General features: G+C 39.4%; 6 protein-coding genes across 6 annotated transcripts; 4 read left to right on the top strand and 2 right to left on the bottom strand.

Moving 5' to 3' along the window:
* The first annotated feature begins 107 nt into the window (after positions 1-107).
* LOC112468665 (H/ACA ribonucleoprotein complex subunit 4-like) lies at positions 108-3,512 on the top strand. The gene is made up of 8 exons (XM_025037943.1): positions 108-241; positions 562-686; positions 784-1,116; positions 1,496-1,906; positions 1,992-2,112; positions 2,294-2,583; positions 2,685-2,906; positions 2,980-3,512. Exons 1-8 carry the CDS (start codon positions 232-234, stop codon positions 3,055-3,057), a joined length of 1,590 nt encoding a protein of 529 aa, XP_024893711.1. The 5' UTR covers positions 108-231; the 3' UTR covers positions 3,058-3,512.
* Positions 3,513-4,186: 674 nt separating this feature from the next.
* Positions 4,187-5,835, bottom strand: LOC112468666 (26S proteasome non-ATPase regulatory subunit 14). Its single transcript, XM_025037945.1, has 6 exons — positions 5,637-5,835; positions 5,418-5,538; positions 5,191-5,340; positions 4,850-5,113; positions 4,524-4,790; positions 4,187-4,414 (listed from the first exon to the last, which is right to left on the bottom strand). Exons 2-6 carry the CDS (start codon positions 5,508-5,510, stop codon positions 4,253-4,255), a joined length of 936 nt encoding a protein of 311 aa, XP_024893713.1. The 5' UTR covers positions 5,511-5,538; positions 5,637-5,835; the 3' UTR covers positions 4,187-4,252.
* Positions 5,836-6,309: 474 nt separating this feature from the next.
* Positions 6,310-7,649, top strand: LOC112468664 (COX assembly mitochondrial protein homolog). The gene is made up of 3 exons (XM_025037942.1): positions 6,310-6,486; positions 6,751-6,855; positions 6,939-7,649. Exons 1-3 carry the CDS (start codon positions 6,429-6,431, stop codon positions 7,148-7,150), a joined length of 375 nt encoding a protein of 124 aa, XP_024893710.1. The 5' UTR covers positions 6,310-6,428; the 3' UTR covers positions 7,151-7,649.
* A 750-nt stretch (positions 7,650-8,399) lies between these two features.
* Positions 8,400-10,185, top strand: LOC112468669 (calumenin-B-like). The gene is made up of 4 exons (XM_025037950.1): positions 8,400-8,625; positions 8,863-9,418; positions 9,498-9,613; positions 9,740-10,185. Exons 1-4 carry the CDS (start codon positions 8,521-8,523, stop codon positions 9,926-9,928), a joined length of 966 nt encoding a protein of 321 aa, XP_024893718.1. The 5' UTR covers positions 8,400-8,520; the 3' UTR covers positions 9,929-10,185.
* An 86-nt stretch (positions 10,186-10,271) lies between these two features.
* On the top strand, positions 10,272-12,256 carry LOC112468670. The gene is made up of 5 exons (XM_025037951.1): positions 10,272-10,673; positions 11,283-11,435; positions 11,516-11,635; positions 11,740-11,813; positions 11,928-12,256. The coding sequence occupies exons 1-5, from the start codon at positions 10,619-10,621 to the stop codon at positions 12,078-12,080; spliced, it is 555 nt and encodes a 184-aa protein (XP_024893719.1). The 5' UTR covers positions 10,272-10,618; the 3' UTR covers positions 12,081-12,256.
* Positions 12,257-12,388: 132 nt separating this feature from the next.
* Positions 12,389-14,410, bottom strand: LOC112468663 (toll-interacting protein-like). Its single transcript, XM_025037941.1, has 6 exons — positions 14,200-14,410; positions 13,688-13,858; positions 13,446-13,579; positions 13,163-13,367; positions 12,793-12,960; positions 12,389-12,705 (listed from the first exon to the last, which is right to left on the bottom strand). The coding sequence occupies exons 1-6, from the start codon at positions 14,239-14,241 to the stop codon at positions 12,595-12,597; spliced, it is 831 nt and encodes a 276-aa protein (XP_024893709.1). The 5' UTR covers positions 14,242-14,410; the 3' UTR covers positions 12,389-12,594.
* Between the last annotated feature and the right edge of the window lie 185 nt (positions 14,411-14,595).

A 14,595-nucleotide genomic window follows, 5' to 3' on the forward strand; every position in this document is an offset into this window, starting at 1 on the left:
GATTATACTGGAATCACCCAATGAAAATTTTGTGAAAACGCTACTTTTCTCGACTGCGATTGGTTACACGTGACGTAATTAAACAGTGCACGCACGTACGCATGCACACCAGGGGAGGTTATGCTGCGTCGTAGATGCTGGCATTTTACCGCTCCACGTTGTCTTCACGGAGTTCTCGTACGCTTCGTGGCATTCGGCGTTTGAATTGCACGTGTTTTAGCAAACTTCAAAATGGAGCAAGGTGGGTAGATCGCTCTCGCACGAATGTTCTTTCGGGGGATCGCTTCGATATGTTACTCCTCGCTACATTACTCCGGATTGCGTCGTTTCTGTTATCAAACTCCGTCTTGCAGCAATCTTATGACGGACACGTGTCCGGCGCAGCGTCGGTCGCCTACGATGATAGTACTGTTTAAATTATCGGCGCAAACGAATAAATCGAGCAACGTTGCTCGCTACGCTCGCCTCGATGAATATAATCCGAGAAATTTAGCCTGCTTTATTTATTTAATAAAGGTTAAGTTGGAGCAAATTAGGTTATATCTCCTAAATTTCTTGCAGAAAAAAGTAAGAAGAAGGATAAGAAGAAGACGATTGGCGAGCTGCAGTTGGAAGCGAAGTGCGAGATCGAACCCTCCAAAATGGAGGTGAAGCTCAAGTGTGAAAACTGGCCATTGCTGTTTAAGGTGGTATTTTAAATCTTTGCGCAAGACGCGTTTGCGACACGTGATTGCTGATAACTGATGAAATTGAGAGATAAATTCCTTACTATGTCTATTGCAGAATGTTGACAAGATGTGTACACGCACGAATCACTATACCCCGTTGTCAAGCGGCTCTACACCGCTACATCGTAGCTTGTCCGAGTATATAAAGTCAGGTTGCATCAATTTGGACAAGCCGTGCAATCCCTCGTCGCACGAGGTAGTGGCTTGGATAAAGAAGATCCTGAAGGTAGAGAAGACCGGCCACTCCGGCACGTTGGATCCCAAGGTGTCGGGGGTCCTGATAGTCTGCATAGACAAGGCGACGAGACTGGCCAAGTCCCAGCAGTCCGCCGGGAAGGAATACGTTGCTGTGTTTAAGCTTCATTCCGCCCCGGAAAGTATACAGAAGGTAAATATACGTAATTATGGGTAACACAGAATAAATAAATATTTGAATAAATCGTTATAACATAGAATAAACTACTTATATAAATAAATATAGTATAATATTAATTAATAATAATTACATTTACATAGTTGAGTTATAGGGCTGGGAATTGAATCCGAGTCTTTCGTTTGATAGGTGATCACTCTATCATTGAGTTATTTTACGCCCATAGGTACAAAATGTGCAAAACTCGAAAGTTTTTATTAAGCATAAAATTCTTCTCGGCGAAAATGTTGATATTTATTTATTCTTTGTTATCCAAATGTGGTGTCATCGTTATGTGTGTCAATCTTATATACAGTATTTCATATATTGATGCCACACTAATGCGATGATTTAGGTGAAACAAGCATTGGAAAAATTGCGCGGTGCTCTATTTCAAAGGCCGCCGCTGATATCAGCGGTCAAAAGACAACTCCGCGTTAGGACAGTTTACGACAGTTGGTTCCTTGATTACGACCAGGAACGCAATATGGGAGTATTCCGCGTTAGCTGTGAAGCTGGCTCCTATATTAGAACTATGTGTGTCCATCTCGGGCTCTTCTTAGGTACCGGTTGTCACATGCAAGAACTTCGAAGAAGTCGTTCCGGCGTTCAGGCCGAAAAGGATGGTATGGTTACCATGCATGATATTCTCGACGCCCAGTGGATGTATGAAAATCACGGGGACGAATCGTATCTAAGAAGAGTTATAAAGCCGCTGGAATCTTTGCTAGTGGGTCACAAAAGAATCATCATAAAGGACAGCGCCGTATGTATTTGACTCGTTGCTTTTTGCGCTGATAATAAAGGAAATTGAATACTGTTGTTTAACAGTATTATATCGAATTTATTAGGTGAATGCAATTTGTTATGGAGCTAAAATAATGCTACCGGGCGTTTTGATGTATGACCAAGACATAGAGTGTAATAAGGAAATTGTAATAGTGACTACTAAGGGCGAAGCCGTGGCACTTGGTAAGTATATTTTCGAAATAACAGTGAGATATGTGTCGTAATTGTTAGCTTTTCACGTATTATTTACTCAAAGATATTTAACTGAATGCCCAAAATATCATTTTTATATTTATCTTTAAAATATTTGACTTTATCTTGTAGTCTTCAAACAATACTTATCTTATATATGTATATATATCAGCCATAGCTTTGATGTCTTCTTCAACCATGGCTACCTGTGATCATGGAGTAGTTGCGAAACTTAAAAGAGTTATCATGGAGAGAGATTCGTATCCGAGGAAGTGGGGCTTGGGACCCAAAGCATCGCAAAAGAAACGTATGATAGTTGAAGGGATGTTAGATAAACATGGAAAACCTAATGAAAACACACCTGCTGAATGGTTACATGGTTACAAAGACTATGCCGAATTGTCAACGACAACGGCATCACCAACGACATCCGCAGCAGCATTAACAACAGCATCAACAACGGCAAGTCGATTATTCTAATATCATTTCTAATATTTTATTTTTTATAAATATATTATATATATATATATGAAAGATTATATTTATATTTTCAATAAATGTAGACGGAAAAGAATGGTGACATAACCATTGGCAAAAAAAGGAAAAGAGAAGAAGACGCGAGTACGGTAGTAGAAAAAACAGCGGATAATTCAGAAACATCACCGAAAGATAAAAAGAAGAAAAAAGAGAAAAAGAAAAAGAAGGAGAAACATGACACGGAAGGCGAAGAAGCTGCCACTGCAATGGAAGAACCTGCCACTGCAGTGGAAGAAGCTGTCAGTGGGGTAATTGAATTGGTCCTAATAATTAGATGTACAATCAGAGATTATTATATATTATTGCATTTACGTGTTATAGGAATCCGCAGGAAAAGAAGAGAAAAAGAAAAAGAAGAAGAAGAAGAAGGACAAAGATCAAGAACCTACCTCGAGTTAGATTTATAAAAACTTATTGAATTTTTTTATTGAATTATATTATTTCTAGATTATATTAAGACAATTTTGTATATTATACAATAAACAGTTTTATTCCGAGAACATAAACAAATACAAAATATCTGCGAGATTCTTTCTTTTACAGTTTCTGATGTTTCTCTTACGTTATTCTTCATATAAATCTTCTCAGATGCGAATGTACAAGTCTAAAGTTTAGAGTTTAGAGTCTAAACTAGTATTCTCTAATTTGTATTCTGATTTTTCTTAAGATTAAGTTGAAAGAATTTATTGTACATATATTTTTTTTATTTTTTTTATCGTAAAGGAATCATGCATACCTATTTATATGCATTTTGGTTTTTCTCCACGATATATGAACCTACATAAATCATGTATATAATTTGATATAGATTATAATTGCACACAGATGTCTGAGTATCAATAATAATTTATTATATTTTCAAGAATGTAGACGGAAAAAAATAACGTAACCATTGGCAAGAAAAGAAAGAGAAGAAGACGCGAGTGCTGATGTAGTGAAACAAAAAATGTGAAATAAAAATTGATTATAAATGTCTATTCTGTGTCTAACTCTATCATCATCATCAATATCAAACTGAAGTTTGAAATCGAGCCATGGCCTCGAACTTCAGTAATATTGATGAAGTTTCCTTCAAGTTTCTTAACAATAATTTTTAACGTGGCAGGTTGTTAGCCTAAACGCCCAAGCCTTGGAGGACCACTAATCACTTTATGGGAGGGGGGGGGATACACATAGCAGTTGCCCAGTTGCTCTGCACAAGAGTCCCCTCTTTATTTCTCGTACAGAAAAAGTGCAGTTTGAAATATTAAAATTTCTATTATCAGGTAGACTCGAACCCAATTTCTCGTACAATCTTTATTACTGTATTATATTCATTCCGGGTATCAGCAATATCTATTGCGTACCTTATTTTTTGTTGAACATCCACGTGCCATAATTTACGTTTAATATTCAATTTGATAATTATACCAAATTCGTAAAAAATAACATTTCCCCCCTCCCCCTAAGAAAAACGTGACGTCTAACGCGCACATATTAAATCGTGTTGTACTTGATTACGTGCACATCGGGAATACAAAATCTCATATTTCTATTTTAAAAAGCTGTATATTTCCTTTAAATACCATATTGCGAATGACGTATCAGAAAACAGTTATTTGAATACAACTGTATCGAGCATAGCTCCCAAGCACTGAACAATATTTGTAGCCATTAGTGTATCGACCTTCTCTTCCAGATGCCGTTTTGGATCTTGCTTGCCCACATTTTTTATCGCTAATTGTTCGGGTGTCATTTTTTCCTCCTCCTCCAAGGCCTACAAAAACAAAACTCTGTCATTATTACAATATTCAAGATATCCAGTGCGCCTATATACCATACAAATAGTACATATCAAGTTTTTCAATTGTCGCGCAATGTTTCACCTTGTTATAATTCTTCGCGAGTTCAAGCATCTCGGAAACGATATTCTCATTGAGCCGACTGTGCTCCGAATATTCGGCAAGGGTAAGACCGTCCATCCATGTTTTCTTATGTAGATTGAGCAGCATCTTCTGCTCCAGTTCGTTTTTGCGATAATTAATACTAATACTGTAATAATGCCGATTCAATCCGTGTATCAACGCTTGAACGGATGGTTTCTGTAGGTGGCCTAAATTCGACGTCGTTTGTCTCGGTTCTTGTCCCAAAACCTGCAATCGGTACGATGAGGTCACAATCGGCGGGTACAATTGCTACCAGATATACTCACCATCATGTTCGGATTGATTAGTCTAAATGCATCAATAACAACTTTTCCTTTCACTGATTGTATGGGATCGATGACAACGGCTACCGCTCTTTCGCTAAGAGCCTCGAAGGACTGTTGAGTATTGATATCCACTCCGGATAGCCAGCAGCCGAATCCAGGATGAGAATGGTACCAGCCTACTACCATTTCCGGTCGACCGGTCTGTTTTAGCATGTCCAACATCTTTGCCTGGAACACTGGATCCACCGCTTCTACGCTGACGCCCTGAGAAAACAGAAGAAAACAAACGTTATTGTATAAATGTACTTTATCAATCTTCTCGCTTGTATTTTAACATTTACCGTTCCCGTTTGCGGCATGGCGAAAACATCGATAACACGAACGGTGTAGTCGTCAACAAATTCACCCAGCATCAGACCCATCACTTCCATCGGTACTCCAGCACGGCCGTGCTTAAGCATTTTCAGGAGGGCCAAGGACGATATATACACCTGTAGAAACGAGGAAAGAATAAGACAACACGAAAGAGACAACGAGAAGAAAAGCACGAGGAAATTTTGACATATACCTGTTCCGCTGTATCCACAACAGGAGCATCAGAAGGTGGTGGCCCCTGATTTAGGCCTGGCATCCCACCGCCTAATCGTAACAGCCTGTCCATCCTGACTGCGTTACTCGAGTTCTACGCTCTGCAAATATTTGAGAGACAATTATAGCGTGAAACCGTCGGAGATACGGGACGTTCTCGTACAAGACGGACGTTTAGAGGTTAGGAAAAGAACGCTACATGGATTTCGGGTTATTCCTTGGCGATTCGCGGTGCAAAAGTGTCGCGCGACACTTATTAGGACCGGAGTACGAGTTGTCGTTACGGTTACTCGTCCTCGCGAGAGAATTTCCTCGTTGTCGCGATACGCGATAGACCGAGTGAACGTTCCTCCCTCGGAGTCACCGCTGACAAGCCTCAAAATGTGCACAATCACGAGCGCAGCCTGCTGGTTGGCTGGTTGCATGGTGGAAGAACACATGAATCATCTCTACTATATGAATATGAATAAGTATTTTATACTAATGAATATGAATAAATATTCATAAATTCCCTTGACTCTCTATTTCCGTTTGAATATGTTATTGTATATAACATACAATATATAATGTAAAAAATAATGTCAAATATAAAATAAAGATACGTAACGTAATATAACCATTTTTTATATCCAATAAAATATGATGAAATTGTAGTTTGCACGTTTTACATCTTATTGCCGTCGGGAAATACATATGTCGATTCTTATTCTTCAAAACTCCTCTTAAAATGTAGATTACCTATACCTACATATATATATATTTATATTTATCCACATTTTATGTCAATGCAGATTATAAAAGACATTTTTTATAAACATAAACGAAAGTGTTCCATCTGTTCAAGGCACGAGTCTGTCATGATAATCACGTGGTCCGACGCACGTGTGATAGTTAAGTAGTGGGAAGAATCCTTCGTATCTTCGTGTTGCAATACCCGAATACTGTGCAAAAACCAAAATACGTTTGCGTCTGCTCCGAAAGCAACGAAAACATGAAGGAGGATTTCTCGGTGCTCTCGCATAAACTCGGCGGGGGGCCGAAAGGACTGGGTAAACTTTCTATTTCCGCATTTCCCGCGCACGGTAGCGTCAATTTTTGTCGCTGGCCCAGAGTACCGAGGATATTGTCGATAGTAGAGGTTATATTTTTTAATCCCGGCGGAGTCGAGCGCGACCGGCTGATTATTGGAGTCTACGTTCCGTGTTGCTCGTTCAGCGATCGCGTGTTCGCTGAGGTTTCGCGATCAGGTTTCTCTAAGAGAGAGAGAGAGAGAGAGAGAGAGAGAATCCGAGTATCTCGTGTATTTATTTCAGGCGACCCCAACGACAGAAGTTTAAGGAAGGTGGAGAAAGACGTGCTGGTACCCAAGTTGATGCGAGAGAGAACCAAATCTGAAAAGTGCGTCAACGAAGTCAAAGGTATTACCGGTATTACAATCACCCCAGTTGTCAGTTGATTCATGAGGAGTGGAATGTAGCTAACGTGATCCTCTCTTCCACAGACTTCCACGACTGCTGCCTCAAATCCGGCCTGCTGCACGTTGTAAAATGTAGGGGGGAAAACGACAGGATGAAGGCGTGCATGGAGAAGTGGTACTACAATCAGGACTTTATTAAAGAATGCACGGAACAGTATCTGGACGAGAGGAGTGAATTTAGAAGGACTGGAATTTCCAAGAAGCGGAAAAACACTAGAATGGAGGGTTCAATGTGAACATACGAATAATGAATCGACAACGCCGAGAATTGTCTTTTCAGCTTAGCTGTTTAAGTGTTAACATCTGTGATTGGTGTCACCGACAATTTTTCCGGTAGTTTTTAGGCTGTCGCATAAATTGCTTCGGCAACGCCGGAAAGTCAGATATGGACTGGTTGGAAGTTAAAGTTGCGTTGATTCACCTCGAGTTGTAGTTGAATGTCTATATGGTAAACTCCTATATTTCGGTTTTTCAAAAGTATCGCTTCTTTATATTACTTGTATTCGCTGCGTGGCAATGTAAAGTAACGTTCTACGTACGTGCCATCGAAGCATCGCGATAAGAACGAATTGTTTGGCCTCAATAAATGCACAATACAAACATAACTGTAAGGCATGGTACTTTGAAGACGACGGAGATCTACAGTAGAATAAATTGAAAAGGAGAGGTGAGAATACAGACATTCGGCTGTAGCACAGACTGTCGTTTCGAATAAAAGTCTATTTTAAAGAAGTCTGCAGTGCCACCCAGAATGAGATTTAATTCCCAGAATAATCTCGCAGTTTTCCAATCTTAGCTCCTGCTTAAGTCGCTTACTCCTCGGATATTGTAACAGACTCAAATTATCACATATAAATTTTTATAATATCTGTTTTGACTTGATTGACTTATCGAGTAACATCCCTAATATTAGCAGTATTTTATCTTTGTCGTCTGACACGCGAGAAGGGAGAGCGAAACCTAACCGAACGAATTGTACAATTTATAAATTTTACCATGGACAATTCTGCCGATCGAATTAATCGATGAAGTCAATCTGAATTCGATCAAGGCACAAATCCAGCGGCGAGATATATGCTTTGCAAGCCAAATTTAAAGAACGCATCCCAAGATTGAGAGATCTAAAATAAGAAAGAGAAGGAACGCCTTTCGTTTAATGAGCGCCAGGCTCCCGTAATAGAATTTCATCCGTTATCGCATTATCTCCGGTCCACGTGGAGGCTGCGGATTCGTTTCTCGGGGTGGGAGCAAACGCCGGCCGCCGTGCGTCCGGCGTGCGTTCCTCGTCCGCGGGGGGCCGGGGGAACGCATCGCGCATCTCGTCGGCGGCGGGCGGCCGGGCGGCGTCGTCCCATGAACAAGGCGCGGAATTGGGAAGTGGGGGTGCGCCGCATATGGTCTCTCCGCTGACTCCGCTCTTTGCTGATGTGGAAGAGCCGCGAAAGGCCGTGGAAGGAGGAGACCTCATCTAGTCATCTGTCGTTCCTCCATTCCAGTGCGTGAAAGACGCTTCGTAAATTCATCGGTCGACGATCTCTTCCCTTTTCCTCTCTTTCTCGTTCCCTCTCCTTTTTTTTTCTTCGCCCCACGGTGCCACCACGGTGGAATGCTAGCGCTCATGTTCCTCCAGATCCTGATCGGTTCCTCCATCCTGGCGACGGCGATCCCGAAGCAGGCGATCCCGGACGGCGAGCATCGTGTTTTGAACAAGGTTAGAGAAACCGAGAGCTCTTTTAATTATTGTCCATCTATATTCTATTATTCTATAATTCCGTAATTGATTAAATAAAAGTTTAGTCCTGTCAGTGAAAAAAAAAAAAATTTTTTTAATGACAGAAAAGTGAATTTGTGAAATTTGCACCGCTTTTATCATAGTTAAAGTTGTAGGAAATAAGAGAAAATATAGCAATTTGAAGAGTCATTACAATTAATGTGTATTATGTTCTAGGATGCAAGCAGCAAAGATCACTATGTCCATTCCCAACATAATCCGGCCTACGATCATGAAGCCTTTCTCGGGGAAGAGGCCAAGACGTTCGATCAGCTTACACCCGAGGAGAGCACAAGGCGGCTAGGGATAATTGTTGACAAGATAGACAAGGATAGCGACGGCTACGTGACGCAGGAGGAGCTTAAAGATTGGATAATGTACACGCAGCAACGTTACATCAAGGACGACGTGGAGCGTCAGTGGAGATCCCACAATCCAATGGGAAAGGAGAAACTGTCTTGGACGGAATACAAGGACATGGTTTACGGCGACATGGAGGAGCAGGAGAGCGACAAAGCGGACGACTCGTTCTCGTACGCTCAGATGTATAAGAGGGATCGCAGAAGGTGGACCACCGCGGATCTGGACGGCGATGACTCTCTGACCAAAGAGGAATTCACCGCCTTTCTTCACGCGGAAGACGCGGAGCACATGAAGGACGTGATAGTGCTGGAAACGATGGAGGATATCGATAAGGATGAAGATGGGAAGATATCTCTCGCGGAATACATTGGTAACCGGGAATCATCTATTTTTTGTCACTCTAAAAGGCAGTTCAATGAGCAGTTCTTCAATGTTTGATTTATTCACAGGCGACCTGTACAGGGGCGAGGAAGGTGAAGAGGAGCCGGAATGGGTGAAGAACGAAAAGGAACAATTCTCCTCGTACAGAGATAAAGATGGGGATGGATTTTTGAACGCTGACGAGGTAATTGATAACTTCTTGTATCATTCGTCGGTACGAAATAAAAATGTGTATGTACTAAAGATATATACCGAAGAACTACAAGAACTACTCGGTGCAATTAAACTGATCTGTTCCAATTTGAAACAGGTAAAAACGTGGATTATTCCCGCGGAATTTGATCACGCCGAGGCGGAGTCGAGGCACTTGATTTACGAAGCGGACACCGATGCGGATCACAAGCTGACGAAGAACGAGATTTTGGAGAAATACGACATCTTCGTCGGATCTCAGGCGACGGACTTCGGAGAGGCGTTAGCGAGGCACGATGAGTTTTAACGAGGTGCAATCTCATAAGAAAAAGAAATTACTAACGAACAAATTACTTATAATACTTAAAGCTACTTAAGATTTATAGTTTATCTACGAAGAAGAATATTTATCTACTTGCCTTAATAAATAGATGTGTTATATATCAGTGGGTATTCACATAATTGATACAGTAGATAGAAGGAATGCATGAAATGCTATAACTGCCAAAAATTGTGAAGCTCGATTAGCTGTTGTTACAATAAATTTTTTATATTGTCATTGTACTGACTCTCCATTATTTTATTCCGATATTTTGCGAAATAACCCTTCTTAATCGGTATAGTATATAAATAGAACGCGGTCGCAGCGAGTCAATTCAGACTAAATCCGTTCGAGGCAAAATGTAAAGAGTATTAATAACCAAAAACGTCCAAGACAGGAGTACACAAATAGCGCGTATAATTCACAAAAAGCAAAACTTAACAAAACGACTGATTTTTTTTCATGTAACCAGTTAAATCAATGCGATTAATTAATTTTTATACCGTTATGTTCCTTTATACAATCACGCTGTATGTTGATAACGATTGCCCTATATATAAAAGACACTGTCATTATACGATTGTGATCGATTTTATCAGATAAGCTTCTAATCTCGCAGCAACGTGAGTAATATCTAAAATATCGTCGCGCGAGTCAGCTCTCAAACATGCAAAAATGAAAGGGATTTACTTGGCTGTATTGTTAACGGTTTTCACGTACGTGTTTTTAGGTAAGTATATTTATTTCTTTTTATAACATTATGTGCCTCGATAATACCGTATAAATATCGTAAGAATATAAGTATACCAAATAACAGGCCGTCGATATTAGCGATACATTTTCGTTTAAGACTCGCTCGTTGGAGCAGCCGGTCAGAAAACATTAAGCCACCGCCAGCATTTCGTTCGATATTCAACCGATATGAGAATAGATCGCGGGAAACACCTATCCGCGTACATATGCACATGCAATGTAGAGCATTGAGACAATTCGTATTCATATAAGTGTTGTGTGTATATATATAATTACATACACATTAGACATATAAATTATATATAAAAATACGGGGGATAAATTTGACTTATAAACTTAGTCAGAAAGATAATTTTTCGAGCTAAAACGCGATATATATATTGTGTGTGTTATATAACGCGATATATATATATATTGTGTGTTAAAAATTCTATGAGACTTAATATATACAAAGAAATGATGCAGAACTACTTAATACAGTTCCTTATTTAATTTATATTCGGTTGCTTTCGTTCGACGCTTCACAATTTATCAATTGTTTATAATCTTTTTGTTCTTAATTAGACCCTATTATTTTTGTATATAGCGACAGGTATCGAAGGGCCACATTGCTTTCATTTCACATGGCCAGGGCCATCAATTTCAGAAAATGAGATAGACTGCGGTGACCCTGATGATGATGATGATGATGGTGATAAACCATTTAAACACACTCCGTGTATAAAACCATTGCTTTTTCGTAAGTGTGCAACGTTCATGTTCGTTCTCAGTTATAAATTCAATTCTGTTTAAGCGGTATTCCTTCATAATATTTTCCAGAGACTACGAAGCCAAATTTAACTGATATGTGGAAAAATAATGAAATTAAAGAAGATCGCATGAAACAGATGGATGATGGTAGCGTTTGTGTAAAGTTTACATACATGTACAATGGCGCAGGTAAATATATTCTACAGTAACAAAATGAAATTGACTCAGATTTTGTAGTCGGAGCATTTATAGGATTTAGCGGATATAAATAAATGTAAATATTATATTTGTAGTTATAAATGTCAGTTATTTTCGTGGGAAAGTCACAGAAGTATTGCCGGTTACATCAGGCTGTTACGTTCAATACGTATGTATCATAAGCGATTTGTAATTCGTATGTTTCTTTACGATTGTATGATTATATCTTAGCACTTAATAAACAAACATATATAATTATAATATTTTTTGAATATACTTCTAGACTGAAGGATATAATATCGAAGTGTGTGCCTGTAAATCTAAAAACAACTCTATGCCCTGCAACTCAACAGTAAGAAATACACATTCACTGTTAATTATTTCTGTAGCTACAGTCGTTTCGCTGTTCATGTATAAAATTTTCGTAATTCCCTGACACTTTCGGCTTATTCTATTTCTTCGATATGAATAATTGTACAAATTATATATATTTGATATTTATTACAATGTATGTGTGCAACTATTAATCAAGCGTATATCTTTTTACAATTTTGTAGAACGCGCAATATGTATTTAAATTATATATAGAGACCAGTAAATCATGTAATATATAACGCAATTGAATAAATAAACACTCATATATATGGAAATATGAGAGAAAAAGATAATATAAACTCTGAAATAACAATAACATATAACAAAATTGACTAATTGTAAGAATAATTCAATGTTATACTCAATTAAAATGTAATATGTTTTCTTCAGAAGAGAAATATTTCGTCATTTTACATATTCAAAGAATGTTCGACCTTAATGTATATTATTACGTATGGAAGTATTACAAATTAGATTTTCGTACATCATCTTACATTCCAAAGAAAAAAAAAGTTCATTAACGAAGGATGCGATAAAGTTACGTATGGCATTCTAGCTGCGTAGAAAATTAGGACTTATTCGCACATCTGAAGCAACGAATTAATTGTAATGTCTTTCTTGCCGTGATTGGCATCATATACTGATTTGATAACTTCCTTGTCAACATTTGGAAACATTTCGGCGATCTGCAAAAAGTATACAGCATAACAGTTACGTGTACATAACAAAAAGAACGTCGGACTAGAATCGTAGACGGGATATATATTAAGTACCTGTTTCAACTCGACCTCAGCATTTGGCAAAGAGCTGGGTGCGACCGCTGGTGCAGCAATAGGCGGAGGTGTCGCATAAACATTTACCGGGGCGTATGACGTGCCGAACATTGTTGCAGAAGGGACCATCATTATCGAAGAAGAACCCGTGTACGGATGATACTTGGTCTATTGCAAACACATTCCAATGTGAAAAAGAAAAGATAAAACTCGAACGTAATACTTGAAGAAAATATTAATGTGCGCAATTGTATCCTGAATTTCATGGCTATTTAGTTCACAATAGTCTGCTTTCTTGAGATATTATAAATATTGTAAATTAACGATATAAATATAACATAGAAGAAAATAGCGCAATCTTTGTTTTTACCGTGTAACTGAAAACTAAATTGATCATGCCCTCCTGATTATCTCCCTGCTTCCCACTGAGCATGTACCAATCCTCGTGGGTCTCTCCCTTCTGAATAACCTGCGGTGGAATCTCTATGTGGCCCCACGCAATCAGTTCGTCCATCACAAAGGAACACTCGTCATAAATTTCTATGTATATCTGGGTAACTCCAGGTGGAAGGTTGCTGCAATAATAAATGTGTCATAATAACACCTGTGCCTACGTATCTGCCTACTTATCTCAACAAGATATGAATTCTCACCATTGAATTACTTTATTCCAATGTGGATTTTTTCCACCGTTAGAGTCTGTATGCGTCTCAAACACCGAGTGTCCCACTCGTATCCTCGCGTAAGGGTCCATCCTCGTCATTCCATAATTTTTCACTAATTTGGCCTGGAAAAGGACAGCCTGTTGTAGCGCGAGAAAGTGCAAATTGTCGGGTCGTTGGTTCATTTGACTCGAACAACGCTGGATACGTCACGCTTATGGAAAAACAATTACCTGAGAGATTGTTATGCTAAGTCTACCCACTCGAGGATCGTGAGTCACCGGCATACTTTGCATCTGCTGTTGGAGAGCCAGAGCGGCTTGTTGATCCGCCGCCTCCTGCTGCAACTGCGCGTTGCGTTCTTCTATTCTCAGAAAACTGTCCGGCAGTGGTCCCACAAACGCCTGATTACATCAAATTTGGATTTAATAATTTGACAATAGTAAATATAGCATGTAGTGAAAAGCATTACTGTACAATTTAAATGAGAAAGATCTCGATTTAAGAAAGAGATAAACTCCTCATTGAATGACTCATAGCAACGTTGCAGAATTATTAAACGTGTCAATTAGATATTGAGAAGCCATCAACATGCCCGAGATGCATTCTCCGCCGCGTTTGCCGCGCAGAAAAACATGCGGACTCATTCGATTCATCCAGGTGTCCCCAACAAACGGGATTACGGAATATTCGTAAGGCTTCTCCGATTATTATCGCGTCCGACGAGCGAACCCAGCCTACATACCCGTTTTTTCCACTCCTCATGTAAAGGCCTGTCCGTGTCCATGGTGTGGTGAGAATATAAAAAAAAAAGGATACTATTCCCTAGAGGAAAGGATATCACGATCAACGTTCCGCATGCAGTGGGTCCTCCCGAGATCCGCGCTCTAAAACTTGTCAAATACGTCAAATCACGCGAGCGTGCATCGCTCCCGGCTGTTTACCGATCGACTGCAATCGACTGCAATCGACTGCTGATGCGCATAGGACGTGATTGGACGAGGCGCGATTGGTCCTCGCCCGTGTCAACAATGTGGCGCACTAAAGACCCATATTTTTTTTAGATTTTAAATAAATAATATATTATAATATATTATATAAAATAATTAAACTACTATTATAACAATATTTTTACTATAAA

The sequence above is a fragment of the Temnothorax curvispinosus genome, unplaced genomic scaffold (genome assembly GCF_003070985.1).
Source record: "Temnothorax curvispinosus isolate PA1 unplaced genomic scaffold, ASM307098v1 QBEX01001857.1, whole genome shotgun sequence".
In the NCBI taxonomy this organism is placed as follows: Eukaryota; Metazoa; Arthropoda; class Insecta; order Hymenoptera; family Formicidae; genus Temnothorax; species Temnothorax curvispinosus.

Bases quoted from the DNA above. Each gene is read 5' to 3' on its own strand.
- LOC112468665 (XM_025037943.1), top strand. The intron at 1,907-1,991 runs GTATGTATTTGA...CGAATTTATTAG, and splicing joins TCATCATAAAGGACAGCGCC to GTGAATGCAATTTGTTATGG. The intron at 2,584-2,684 runs GCAAGTCGATTA...CAATAAATGTAG, and splicing joins TAACAACAGCATCAACAACG to ACGGAAAAGAATGGTGACAT.
- LOC112468666 (XM_025037945.1), bottom strand. From the start codon at position 5,510: ATGGACAGGCTGTTACGATTAGGCGGTGGGATGCCAGGCCTAAATCAG. The intron at 5,114-5,190 runs GTAAATGTTAAA...CTGTTTTCTCAG, and splicing joins CCATGCCGCAAACGGGAACG to GGCGTCAGCGTAGAAGCGGT. The intron at 4,791-4,849 runs GTGAGTATATCT...TACCGATTGCAG, and splicing joins TAATCAATCCGAACATGATG to GTTTTGGGACAAGAACCGAG.
- LOC112468664 (XM_025037942.1), top strand. From the start codon at position 6,429: ATGAAGGAGGATTTCTCGGTGCTCTCGCATAAACTCGGCGGGGGGCCG. The intron at 6,487-6,750 runs GTAAACTTTCTA...TATTTATTTCAG, and splicing joins CGGGGGGCCGAAAGGACTGG to GCGACCCCAACGACAGAAGT. The intron at 6,856-6,938 runs GTATTACCGGTA...TCTCTTCCACAG, and splicing joins GTGCGTCAACGAAGTCAAAG to ACTTCCACGACTGCTGCCTC.
- LOC112468669 (XM_025037950.1), top strand. From the start codon at position 8,521: ATGCTAGCGCTCATGTTCCTCCAGATCCTGATCGGTTCCTCCATCCTG. The intron at 8,626-8,862 runs GTTAGAGAAACC...ATTATGTTCTAG, and splicing joins AGCATCGTGTTTTGAACAAG to GATGCAAGCAGCAAAGATCA. The intron at 9,419-9,497 runs GTAACCGGGAAT...ATTTATTCACAG, and splicing joins ATCTCTCGCGGAATACATTG to GCGACCTGTACAGGGGCGAG.
- LOC112468670 (XM_025037951.1), top strand. From the start codon at position 10,619: ATGAAAGGGATTTACTTGGCTGTATTGTTAACGGTTTTCACGTACGTG. The intron at 10,674-11,282 runs GTAAGTATATTT...TTTTGTATATAG, and splicing joins TTTCACGTACGTGTTTTTAG to CGACAGGTATCGAAGGGCCA. The intron at 11,636-11,739 runs GTAAATATATTC...TTATATTTGTAG, and splicing joins ATACATGTACAATGGCGCAG to TTATAAATGTCAGTTATTTT.
- LOC112468663 (XM_025037941.1), bottom strand. From the start codon at position 14,241: ATGGACACGGACAGGCCTTTACATGAGGAGTGGAAAAAACGG. The intron at 13,859-14,199 runs GTATGTAGGCTG...TGATGTAATCAG, and splicing joins ATGAGGAGTGGAAAAAACGG to GCGTTTGTGGGACCACTGCC. The intron at 12,961-13,162 runs GTAAAAACAAAG...TGTTTGCAATAG, and splicing joins ATTTAGTTTTCAGTTACACG to ACCAAGTATCATCCGTACAC.